The 12,725-nt window shown below is 44.6% G+C and overlaps 1 protein-coding gene across 4 annotated transcripts in view; it reads right to left on the bottom strand.

The window, feature by feature from the left end:
• MEIS1 (Meis homeobox 1) overlaps positions 1-10,360 on the bottom strand; it is a 176,344-nt gene extending 165,984 nt beyond the window's left edge. The window contains exons 1-6 of one of the 4 annotated variants that reach the window (XR_015794904.1): positions 9,453-10,359; positions 7,367-7,593; positions 5,428-5,569; positions 4,836-4,886; positions 4,073-4,123; positions 2,632-2,778 (exon numbers count right to left, since the gene is read on the bottom strand). Coding sequence is in view for 2 of the 4 variants with exons in the window: in XM_088134258.1 (XP_087990384.1) it covers positions 2,632-2,778; positions 4,073-4,123; positions 4,836-4,886; positions 5,428-5,569; positions 7,367-7,593; positions 9,453-9,464 (630 nt within the window). In the remaining 2 variants the exon portion in view is untranslated. Of the gene's footprint in view, positions 1-2,631; positions 2,779-4,072; positions 4,124-4,835; positions 4,887-5,427; positions 5,570-7,366; positions 7,594-9,452 lie in introns of all 4 variants that reach the window. The other 3 variants (XR_015794905.1, XM_088134258.1, XM_088134262.1) reach the window with 3 other exon arrangements.
• Positions 10,361-12,725: the final 2,365 nt, after the last annotated feature.

Raw genomic sequence — 12,725 nt, 5'->3', positions numbered from 1 at the left:
AAACAAAGGGGTGAATTAGCTAATGAGCCCCGAACCCCGGCAGTTCGCGGAATACCTGAAGGGAGGCTGGTAGCGCTTTTTATGAGTAACCCCTTTTATTAAAAGGCATAAGCTTTTAGTTTGGCCTCTTCATTTTTTGCCACTGTAGGCTAACCCGGCTCTGGACCTACAGTGAAGGGAAGCCGTACCTGCCATCCACAGGCAAGCCTAAAAGGCAGACAAGGCGACCTGCCTATAAAGTGGTTGGGCCACACTGGTAACAAAGAAAGAGGGGACTTCTGTCTCCCTCTGGAGAGAGAGAGGAGAGAGAAGCGGCGTCTTTTGAGGAAGCAAGGGATCAAGCCTTGCGGGGTATCTCCGAGGAACACACTGTAGCCTTCGCAACACGGGCTGCGAAATGGGCAAACTACCAGGCGGCGCAGGCGCAATGTGTAACCACGGGCGCCAAGGGATACTTGTAGCTTCTCCGCTGCGCTCGGAGTGGTCTTTCCTGTATGTCAGGCGAAAGGCGAGGAACCTTCGGCAGGGCGGGTTGGGGGAGAAAGGAAAGAGAAAATATTCGGCCACCCATCACCCAGTTTAACTTCTCTGCCTGAAGGGATTAAAAAACGGGACAGTTCGGAGATGGCCCATTAAAGCTCACATGAGCCGCTACAACAAATATCGGAACATTTTAAAAGGATCTCGGTACGTGGACGTGTGTGCGCGCGCGCGCGCGTATTTGCCGCGTCTCACTCTTGGGAAGTTTATAATCATCTTCTCGATACAGAATGAAAGAGGGGTGCGGGTGGGAAAGAATTGCAGGGGGATCGGGTGAATAACTTCAAGCTCCCGAGCACAACAACAACAGTAACAATAACAACAGCAAAACTCCCATATTCTGCTTCCGCTTTAATAAAATAATGATTCATGGGGAAAATGGGGTATAAATCTTCATTTTGGAGGCAATTAAAGTGTTGATTTCATTCATGCCCCTAAGCTGTTCTTGTAATTTGCTCAAATAGCTTTATGTACCAAGCACTTTGAAGCTTTTAGAAACCTATTTTCTCGTTAGACTTGTTGGATTACAATTTTGATTCAACAACAGCCCTCCTCAGCTACAGCCCGAGTTTTCAGCAATATCTACAGGGGCTCACGGCTTGGCCACCAATCCTGCCCAGGGATAGAGAAACATCTGATCCCGGCCATCTCCCCTCCAAGGTCCAAAAAGGCCAGCAGACCACTACCGGCCCACCCATGTACACATGCAGGGTATGAGATCCTGACAAGCAAAATTACAGCTGGGTTGCAACTCTCCCACTGCTCACTGAATAGCTTTCAAAAACTGGCATTTTGTCCAGCTTCATGGCTCTGATCAACACGTTGCTTCTGTCCCATCCTCATGAGTGGACCCGGCCACTAAAAAGAGTGGGCAGTAAATGAGGAGCACCTTGAACCAAACTGAGCCATAAAATAGCCTCCTTAATCAAGTCGACAGCATTCTGAGCAATGCCTTCGCAAAACAGAGCTCTGCCTGCTTTGATTTCCAGCAAAACCAAACAAAAAGTCTCTCTAGAGCTACAGTCCAATGGCTTTCAGAACTCTCCAACACAACAGATCATAAAGAAGGAAGTAACTTGGTGAGGGGGGGTGGAATCTGTTTCTTTTCAAAGGGAAGCAGTAATTGCAACTAAGCCACCAGCGTTGCCCATTATTGTCACCTTCCGCAACACACGAGAACGATGGCCACTAATTGCAGTGTTAAGAAGCATTGATTAGTTAATATCACCTCTCCATATTAAACCAAAATGACACTTTTGTTTTCCTTTCAAAAGAAAAAACACACCTTATTCCAGGGAGACAAGAGTTCAGGCGTAATTTAGGAATGAGCAGGGAAACAGGAGAAGTTGGAAGGCTCAGTGGCCCCGCGCATATTGGGCAGGGCCTACTCTTAAGGCTATTCAGATGCCCCAACTAAGGGGCAGCAAAAGAGGCAGAGATGACACAGAGTAGCCACGACATCATTCTTTCACTCACTCACTCGCTCTCCCTGCTTCTCCTGATTTTATTATTTCTTTTTCTATTAAATCCAATAACACCCATTGCCCTTGCAGCAGGCAATCTTCGTACAAAGCAATGCTCGCTGAGGTCTAAAAGCGTTCGGCCAAGGAAAACTGACAAGACAGGCTAATGAACCGTAGAGACAGGAAGAAAATAGCCAGCATTTGCTAGATTTCAAATCTTCTCTGTCTTCTTTCCCCAGACCACCAATCTCGGATTTTACTCTTCCTCTTTTTCCCTCTCTCCCCCACCCCTTTCTAGCATCTCTTTACCAGGAAGCCCACGATTCACAACTAGAGCCTTCTATTGTCATTAAAAAGGGAGTAAATAAAATAAAGACAAAAATTAAAAGCGACAAGGAACAGGTCAAGTTTGGAGGCGATGCTTTTACAAGCTCATTTCGCCAGGTCGAATCCCGGAGCAAGCCTTAATGAAGTAATAATAGCCACATTATTCAAAAATTTTCATTTCGATGGAAATTTATCCAAAAGGGACTTAATCATATGCAAATAATAAAAGGGGGCGTAGTGACCCGGCAAATGATCTGCATACAGATTTGCGCGGCAACTGCAAGGCTGGAGATGACCATACCTGATCTGTTAGGTTTGCTGATCTTGTTATGTCTTCACTGTCTGATTTTGATCCGCCTTCTCTATCGTCTATCACCAAATCGATTGGCATTTTCCCTTTCAAACAGCTAATGTACCGGTGGCAGAAATTGTCACACAATTCGTGTACCTGTATTATGACAAAAGTAACAACACCAAAATATAATCAAGGGCATGTTAAGTGAAATTGACAAGAGCAATCAATTCCCCTCCCCCTTGCCTGACATCAAAAGTTCTAAATAGGGGGAAACAGACTGCAATTATCCCCCCGAGACGCATTCAGAATTAAGAAGAACTTTCTTTTCTGGCAAAATAGAGATATCCCAGAAAATTGACAGTGACAAGATGATTCACAGCCTACAACATATTCAACACCCGTGTTAAATTCATCTGCTCTCAGAGCTGTGACTATTAGTGAGGTAGCTTGCATGGGTGACATTTAAGGTAAACTATTTAATTTCACCCCGTTATAGCATCACAAGCCTTTTCCCAAGGAGTCTGTGGACACAAAGGATCCCTTGCTCCAATTGTACAAAAAGTTGAATGCCCTAAAAGTACATGAATCCATGACCTTACATTCTGAGCTGATGTATCTTGTACGTTTTTCCACTGTGAATGGGCCCATATTAACCATTTACTGCAAAACACAAGCACGCCACTTGCTACTGTTAGAAAAAATGCCTAGAATGCCTCTATTCACACACACACCCCTTTTCCTTATATGTATGTATAAATCTCTCATAGATGTTTATTTTTAGGGCTAGAAACAGTATTCCAGCAAGCCCTGAAATGTTTCCAGTCCAGTTCTACTCTGAAATGGATTCCATATTATTATTATTATTATTATTATTATTATTATTATTATTATTATTATTATTAATAGTAGTAGTAGTAGTAGTAGTAGCAGCAGCAGTAGTAGTACACATATTCAGATTGATCTGATATCTGCCTTTTTGGGGAAAGGGAGGGAGTTGTCCTACAAAAGGAACAAGAAACTGACACATCTAGCAACTCTGGCTTGTTTCTGCAAAATGTTACAGGACAAACTGTGCCCTGTGTGTGACCCTGCAGATGGCTCTTTAAAAGAAAAAAAAAATCCAGAAAAACTAACTGAAAACTAAACGAAGTACCTGGATGGAAATAACTATCCTACGGGAATCAAGCTGAAAGACAAGCATCGTTCTAAATATTATCCGACGCATTTGTGCAAAGGTAGTAAAAAGAGATACAGGGCTGGGGCGTTTGTGATCCAGATTTTTAGTGGCTGAAATTGTAATTAAACTGCAAAGAGAAATGGATGCCATGATTGGTCTTGACACTAATTACCAGAAGGAAAGACATTTATGGAAATTCTGCTGTAGCTTCAACTTCATGAAATATTATTAGGGGAGGGGTGAGGAAAAGAAAAAGAGAGAGAGAATTACCTTCTCTAATTCCAACAGATGAAACCTTAATACTTGTATGGCTTGGATCATCTGTAAAAATACAAAACAATGTAAGTCTCTATCCCTGATTTTAGGGATTCTCCAATGCTCCTCTTCCTGTTTACTATCAAGGAGTTACTGTATGTATGTGTATATGCAGACGTGTGCCTTGATGTGTGTGAATGTTTTGATTTATTACAGCACACTAAAACTTAAAAGCAGTCCTTCTGTACACTGTTTAACAAAAAGAAAGCTCAGATTTTTACTTTTGACCGCTGTTGCAATGAATTGGCCAAATTACACGGATCATAAATATTTCTTTAGCAAACGGTAATGTAGATATTGCTGGTCCAGTAGAGCCTAGCAAATTTGGGAAAGGTGAAGAGAATAAGTTTCCATTGCAAGAGGCTAATTTAATTTTTTCCAAGTCAATTTGACTCAAGTTTTTTACCTCAAACTGTCATTATTCCAGGGCTACGGAGCTGCCTTTAAAGCAAAGATACCTCGAGATTTGCACAATCACAATTAGATAAAATGAGGCAAGTCTTGGACGCCGGGCAAATGTCCTCGGATACTCCACCCAACTTCGCCTTTGGATCATGCTACTGAAGTGTGTGGTTGCCTGGACCGAACTCCATCTCAAAAAGTCCCCAGCCCGTTTTTTTCACTATAGTCTTCCCCCCCATTCTGAAAAAAAGGAAGACTTGCCTCTTAAGAAAACAGGGAAAACACGTATGTCAGGGAGACGTATCTGAACTCTTACCAAGTTATCCAGTTCGGGGTTAGAAGAAAATAAGGGTTTTTCTGCTCGGATCTAGACATAGGGTAGGAAAGTCCGGGGCGAAGGGATTAAAAAAGAAGAAAGAAAAAGCAGTTTGAGAGACCGAGGCAACTAGGTTGTATTGCATCCTTACCCTTGCTTCATTACACCATGCCCCCTCCCCATACAATCATTCCCACAAGCCCACCCCCAACTGCTAGGCTTAGCCGAAACACTCAAGCAAAGGAGCCCAGCGCGCTGCCAAGCCTGTCGGACAGCTGTCTGCTGCGCCTCTGTCCCCCTGCGCCAGCAGCGACCCAAAAGCTGGCAGTCTTCTTGGGAAAGAAGGGCGGAGGGGGTAATCGAAGCCCTAGGGCGACCCTTCAAGTCAATGTGTGGGCCGGAGGGCTGCCCTCTCTTCCGGAGAGGAGGGGGAGAGGCTGGAGCGAGAGGGAGTCGAGGGGCTTCACGGAATGAAGGCAAGGCGACGAGGGCTAGGAGGCGGCGGGCGAACCGTCCTGGCTTTTCCCCCGAATGTCGCACAGGCCCGGGGAAGGGCACAATGGATCAGGGGCCCTGGGATCGGGTTGCTGACCTGTTTCGCGAACACGGCTATATCTTCGTTGAAAGACTCGGAAGAACAAACGTCGCCTCCCGCTACCCCGGGCTCCCGGGGCGTGCACGTCGCTAGTTCACATTTCTCAAAAATCAGTGCTAAGAGTGGGAAGAGGGGGTGTCTGAAAGGGGGGGAAAAAAAAGGTAAGAGTCACCAAAGCAGAGACCTGGTGAGCCGCGCGGGCTCAAGGCGGCCGGGCTTCGGGCAGAGCCTGGTCTCCGTTGGGGAGGAGAACCCTCCCGAGTGAACTTTTCAGCTCCGCGCTCTCCACCGCACCTCACCCGGCTCAGCCCGCTCTCCTCCCCTGCAGAACCAGAAACCTGGATCTGAGCCCTGGGACCCAGTCTGGGTTGCCCATTTGAAAACTGATCGGAGGACCTGTGCAACGTTAGCTAAAACTATCAACCAAATGGATTTAGCAGCCATTTTGAATTCACTTCTGCCCCCACCCTCCAAGCCCCCCACCCAACATGCACTTTAGTTCTGGGATGGGGAATAAGAAATCAGCCTTGGGATTTACTGTGACTGTTTTCACGGGAGCGGGTTAAAGAAAGCTATTTGGGTAAGCTAAATTGTCAAAGTTTCCCCATTTGGGGGGGTGGGGTGGGGTGGGGTGGAGAGACAGAGAAATAAAGGTTCCCTGAAAGAAATTTGAACTGTTTACATGTGGATCACCAGGTCTTCCTCCCAGTTGGATCAGGAGATTATGCTTTTCCTTCACAAACTCACTAAGGTAAGGAACAATATCATTGAATGGAGTATGAGAATGCACATTGTGGAACTAGTGACTTTTCACATTTTAAACTTTTTTTTAAAATGTTAATAAGTCATTCACTAAATCAACATCATGCTCCTTTCCTCTGCAACTTTCTACTTCACCTTTCCTTCTAAGCACCTTGGGGCTGCAGAACTGAAAGTAATCCTAATGCTAAGGGGAAAGTATGATAGTTAAATATGCAGTATTTCTTCGGATACGCCCAAATGGTGACTGCAAAGAGGCAAATTCATCCAAAGTTATACTGGAGGAATAAATCAAGCTCCACCACTAAAAACTCTTTTTAAAAATCCCGCATCAGAGAAGATCCAAATGCTATCCAAAGTCAGTGTGGGGGATGGATTCTGCAATTAGTCTTGAAGATCTTTTAAATTTCAATTTAAAGGAAGCTGTCAAGTTGTTCTTTAAAAAATCCAGGAGCCTTAGTATAGGAAAAGGAAAAGGAAGCATTCCTTATTTCTCAACACTTCTTAAAAATATCTACTTTCAGAGAAACTTCTATTTATATTTCTTTTCTACCATGAATTCAGTCTATTCTTTCCTTCCTTCCTTCCTTCCTTCCTTCCTTCCTTCCTTCCTTCCTTCCTTCCTTCCTTCCTTCCTTCCTTCCCCCTCTCCCTCTCCCTCTCCCTCTCCCTCTCCCTCTCCCTTCCCTCTCTAGACTTTTCACAAGGTTTTGTGGCTTATTCCAAAAAGTTGTGGCCAAAATAACCGAAGGATAGTTTCAACCCCGCCTCCCACATACATTTTGAAGTTGCTAAAAAATAAATGGGGAGAAGGGTCTTTCTTTCTTTCTTTTTGGACAATACACCTCAGATCTTCAGGGGAGGGGAGGCAGTCTAAATTTTGCAAAGTGGCACAAGCCCTTGCATTTTCTTCCCAAAACAATTAATTTCTTGAACTGGGGGAATTTTTATTTCAGGTCCAAGAGAAGTTGGCAAGAGCAGGGCACCCCAGTAAAGAGAACCCAACCATGGCACATTCACCCCCATTCTACAGCTTTCCCCATTTGAGACTAGGCTCTCCAGTGGGCAATGAGCTCCATTTGGCCCTGATCACTGGGTAGGGAAGGGTAAATAAATAAATGGGGGGGGGGGAGCAGCACATTTTCTGGTGAATAAACCTGATGCTAACTGTACCTACCCATAAATGGCATCTTTATCTCTCTTTAAAGCGTCATTGACAGAGGACCCCATGCTGGGGGGCATGGCGTTGGTGTGAGCTGTGTGCGGGTATTGGTGGGAGTGAAGCGGAGGACCATGGTTCAGGTGGTGGACAGGCTGCATGGATCTGGCGGCATGGGGGTCCCCATACATGGTGCTCGGAATCCCCACTCCATCCATCCCACCGTAATGGGGTAAATCGTCGTACTGCATAATAAACAGGAGGGAAAAGAAAAGAAAAGGGTCAAAAGGAATGCCAGTTTATGCAGGAGTGGGGAGAAGAGAGGAAGCAACTCTGCGTGCCAGGGAGTTGAGTTCAGAAGAATGCCTTGTAAGTTAGGGAAGATGGCACCAAACCAGGCAACAGGAAAAGGCCTGACTCTAGGTGTGAACTCAAAGAGGTTCTTGCTCCCTTTTTTGATCCAGATGCCAATTAATTTTCCAGCAGGCCTTCACAAGCATGTCCCTTCTGGGATCCTGGCACAACAACCTTGTGGAAAGGAAAAAGTTAACAGGCGGATGGTAGACCGGCTGCTTTGGGGTCCAATTCATCATAAATGCTTGCTGAAAAGCTGCCTCCTTCAATAGGCTTCCCCAGCAGAAGTTAAAATGAGGACACCTATTGACACGTGCATTAAGACAGTCCTCCTTTATTTTTAAGAGATTTCCCTGTGGGCATCAGTTGGGCATGCAAGCAGCCCCAAGTGGAAGACCTTTCCTGATGTTTGCAAAGATACTCTCAGGTATGATGCACAAAAATAGAAAGCTCCATTTAGAATGACTCTCGGGGAAATTTCTTTGGGATTCTTTCCTTTCTGGGTTTTTTTTTTTGTTTTTGTTTTGGTGGGGAAAGGATAAGAAAACAAAAGTTAGGTTGGAGGGTTGTTTTTGTTTTTTGTTTTTTTTTTGCATAATTGATAAATAGAGAATAGCTGGAAAGCTGGGTTCTTTTCAGTCCTTCTGTTTTCAATTTAACTTTCCTATTGTTAAGAAGTCACATGTACAAATATCAGACTTCAAATATATTTGGGACAGTTCTAAGGCCATGTATTTTCTCAAGGAAGAGGCAGTGTATTTTCTTTAATATGCTACAGAGTACTGTCCCTATTTCATTTGCTGCCTGCCCTTGCTTCTGCTGTGGGGAACTAAACTTAAAATACTTTCCCTCTTTAGTAGCAGAAGCCAAATGTTAGAATTCCTCAGGTGAAAGGATGTGTATATGAGAGGGGGGCGCCGGGGGAACAGGAATATCACACATTGCCATTTCAATTGCTTAAGGACAAATATAAGAAAAGGTCTTGACACTACTTGAGCTGTAAAACTAAATGCAAGATAAACAATGGAGTAACTTTATGGAAGAGATATTGCCAAAATAGTGCCAGTAAATTATTTAAAAGTTGCATTCCCTTCTAAATAAATATTTGGCTCTACTATCCTTGAAAAATCACAGTTGTTTTGTAGTTCAGGAAACTTCATTCTGGTGAAGTTTCATATCAAAGAATTAAATAATAAATAGTAGCTCTAAATACACATGTGCATAATTGTGTCTGTCGTCATAATTGTGGAAATACGTTCAAAACAACATCTTCACTATGGTCCATGGACTTCTCTAAATAAACCCCCAACACATATTTATACTTACAATAGTTTAAAAAGTTATTTATTATTTGGGAAGATATTATTAGCATATCTGAAAAGGCCAAAGACAAATTTAGAATCCTAAACTGAAAGCAATATTAAAAGGACTTAAGTTATGTTTCAAGGCTGCGTTTAGGCAGCGTTCCTTTCCACTAAACGATCAAGTGATATGAATTAACAGGACCAAGGAATTCTGAATATACACCTATCTTTAAGGAAGAATCTACCCTAGGTCTCCCCAACTGAACCATACAGTCATTAAAATATATGAATCTCTCAAAACAGTGCTATACTTTATAAAATATCTTAATTTACCTTCCCCCGTGCATTTCAGAAAATGCAAAACTCTCCCTCCGGCCCCGCAACGTCTCTCAGATTCACTTTACTAATAACATGTTACTCGGAAATTATGATTAAAAAATACGTACCCTTTGCGCCATCGGCCTGCTTCTCACCCTTCCTTTTCAACTTCTAATATATCCTCTTTAGGGCCAGTGTGAAAAGAAACAAAACGCGCTCCCCCTCCCACCCACCCACCCCCAAAATAAAAGGAATAAAGGAGAATCCTTTAAAGTCGCCAGTCGCTTGAGCAGCCGATCAGGAGAGTCTTCAGCCAGATGGACCTCAGAGAAGCGGCACGAGCATTCAGCATTAAAAAAAAAGGGGGGGTGAGAGAAGCGCGCTCTCTCTCTTCTCCTTTCTTCTTTTCTTCCTTTCTCTCCCTCCTGCGTCTCTTACACTCTTCCCTTCTGGTTTCCAAGACAGCGATGGGGAGAAAGGAAATATCCTTACCCCCAAATCAGTTTTTGTTTTGTTTTGTTTTGTTTTTTTAAAAAAAGTGTCTCTCAAACCCAACTACCAACTCGCATGACTTTTTGCCACTCCAGCTGTCAATCAAAGGCGAGCTTGTCAAGGTGGTGAATGAATGATGAGACTCCGCTGTGTGTGCTTCCAACTGGTCAGGACACCTCAAATGTTAACATCAAAAGCATAAGAGGTCTAAAAGCTTCCTTTCTTCCTTTTTTTTTCCTCCTCCTCCTCCTCCTCTCCCCCTTTCTCTTTCTCTCTCGCTTGATTCAGTCCTAATTCCTAATCAGATTTTCTCTCTTCCCTCCGTGCAACTGGAGAAGCCTAGAGGAAGAAGGTTAAAAAAAAAAAAAAGGCTGTCTGAGTTTGCCTTAAAGGAGCCACGATCGATGCTGCCTGCTGCAAGTCCCCTGCGCGTGTGTAAAGTGTGTGTTGCACACAGGCGGAGAGGTGGATTTGGACCAGAATGCTGGAACCCGGAAGTAGTGGTGGCCATAACAGGTCGCGTCTTACACAATGCAGCGGGCTGCATCAACTAAGCTCGTAGCGCAGGGGTGGGTTGGGTGAGCCGCAAGGCAAGAAAGAGCGGCTGGGAAGAGCTGCACGGAGAGGCTTCCCCATTAACAAAACACACACACACACACACACGCCCACATGCTTGCTGGCTCTCTCGCGCGCGCTGGCGAAAAGAAGCGAACAATGAGCCGAGCCTCGGAGCGCGATTCGGAGGAGTTCCACCCTCTCCCCTTCCCTTCCCGCTTCTTGACTGGTTTTAGCGGTGCGAAAGACAAGCGAAAAGGGGGCTTGTCACTGTTGGGGGGTGTCTCTTTAAACCCACCCCAGTGTGGTCTTTGGTACGTGTGTGTGTGTGTGTGTGTGTGTGTGAGAGAGAGAGAGAGAGAGAGAGTTGTACCGGAGATCTTGTTTTCGTCACCGTTTGCCAGCCTCTTCGCCGTTTAGAGTGTTTCTTTCTTTCCTTACAACGCCCACCCCAGCACGTTTTTTCCTTCTCTTGTAGTTCCCAGCCAAGTCTGTGTTTTTATTTATTTTTCTTTTTTATGACTTTAGAGGCATCGATCTATCGTTATTCTGGTTACGCTTATCAAACGACACCAAGGGGACTATTCTGGAGCAACACGCGCGCGCGCACACACACACACACACGCGGCAGCTGTCTAGGGTATAAGATCACCCCTTTGTCCCTCCCCTCCCCTCAGCGTCGTGTCACATCTAGGACATATCCAGCAGCGATCCTCACCACGCTGTTTAGCAATCTCGGAGACTAGTAGTGGCCATTTCCTTTGTCTAGCAATAGTGTTTAAGTTCTATTTATTCCTCGTTCCTTAAAAAAATGAAACAAACAGAGATATCTGGCGCCCCGAAATCGCAGGACTTTTCAGCGGCTCCCTTGCTTTCTTCGGCACCGTCTTCTTTGCCCTTATACAAAGAGGAGACCAGTTAAGGGACAAAAAGCCCTATTAAGGGGATGGATCTGGGCTGATTGGCTTGCACTGCGCTTCTGTGGTCCACAGCCAGACGTTTACACAAGGAGTTGTCTCGAAACTGCAACATCTCCCCCCCCCCCCCCAAGAACAGAGATCTCTGTGAGACCGAGTTTTCCCCCGCCCCCACAGACTCTGCTCCGTTCCCTTCCTAAGCTTTTAAAACCCCACAGAAGGGGAGGGGAAAAAAAGCTCCCCCCTCCGAATGTTAGAAAATGAGCTCACCCAAACCTCAGTAGGCAGCAGTGGAGGAGCTGTAGTCCAATCAGGATCTTTTCTGCGAAAGCCAGGCGAGCATTAGTTGAGGGAGAAATCAATTATCAAATAATCGATCAGCAGGGAGCTTCGATCTGCGGGGAAAGTCCTCGCACTACCAATCCTTTCAGCCTCGTTCGAGAGAACCGAAGCTGGATAAGACAGCAGAATTGTTCATCTGTTGTCATGTTAGAACTTACTCAGCAAGATAAATAATACTAATAATTAATAGTTGTTGTTGTTGATGATGATGATGATGATGATGACACCCTGTCTTCGCCCAAGGAAAAAAGAAAGAGAGTGACTGTATAAAAGTTTCTCTCTTATTTAACTCTTTAAAAGGCTAGTGTGTGAAGTCTGGCTTCATCTCTCTAGGAAGAGGGAAATCATGTAAACTCATTTTCACTTCTGGCCCTTCTCTTACTTGTTATAAAGAGATTTCTTCCTGTGGTACCAGAGTAGTTCCAAAAAAGCAACCTCGGGGACTGTGGGAATCGCATCCCCAGGTCTATCTGAGGCCCTCTTGAGCACAGGGCATTAAACTCTGCAATTGGGCAAGGAGTCTCCAAGGTCCCAAACGTCAAATGTGTTGAGAGACTGCTAGCCAGCGTAGTCCGGCCTGATGTTTGTTTTGCTACTCTTGTTCCGATCCGTTCTTCGAATTAGGATTAAGAAAATATGTACCCTATGATCATCGGAAAAGGTGCTCCTTTTTGGATGCTCTGCCAATAGATTCAAACAGAAATAAATCACTGACCGTTTGGGCCAAGCCAATTAGGACTAAAGGGTAACCTCCACAGAAAGAATTCGTGGCGGCGGCTGCAGCAACAGCAGCCTCTAAGTTTAAGTTTATCTCTCCTGTTTGCTACGATTTATGATTTTTGTTTTTTAAGGGAAGGAAGAGATCATGGTTTTCCTTCCTTCCCCTGAAGTGAAAGGATGTGATGCTAACAGTAACAAATTATTGCACTTGTATTAGTTGATGATGAAGATACCTAATAAATCTGGTTTCTTTGCTCATAAGGTATGGTATTTGGGGAGACTGCCTACCACTTTCTCTAAAGTGTTCTTGGTAAGGCAACCTGCAGGCTAATGAAAAGTTAGGCTTTTTGGGGGGAAGAAAACCAGGACTTGGGC

This window comes from Python bivittatus, unplaced genomic scaffold (assembly GCF_059951505.1).
Source record: "Python bivittatus isolate LINGU-HERP-01145 unplaced genomic scaffold, Pbiv_v1 ctg000020_np1212, whole genome shotgun sequence".
Classification (NCBI taxonomy): domain Eukaryota; kingdom Metazoa; phylum Chordata; class Lepidosauria; order Squamata; family Pythonidae; genus Python; species Python bivittatus.
This window is presented reverse-complemented; position numbering and strand designations above follow the sequence as displayed.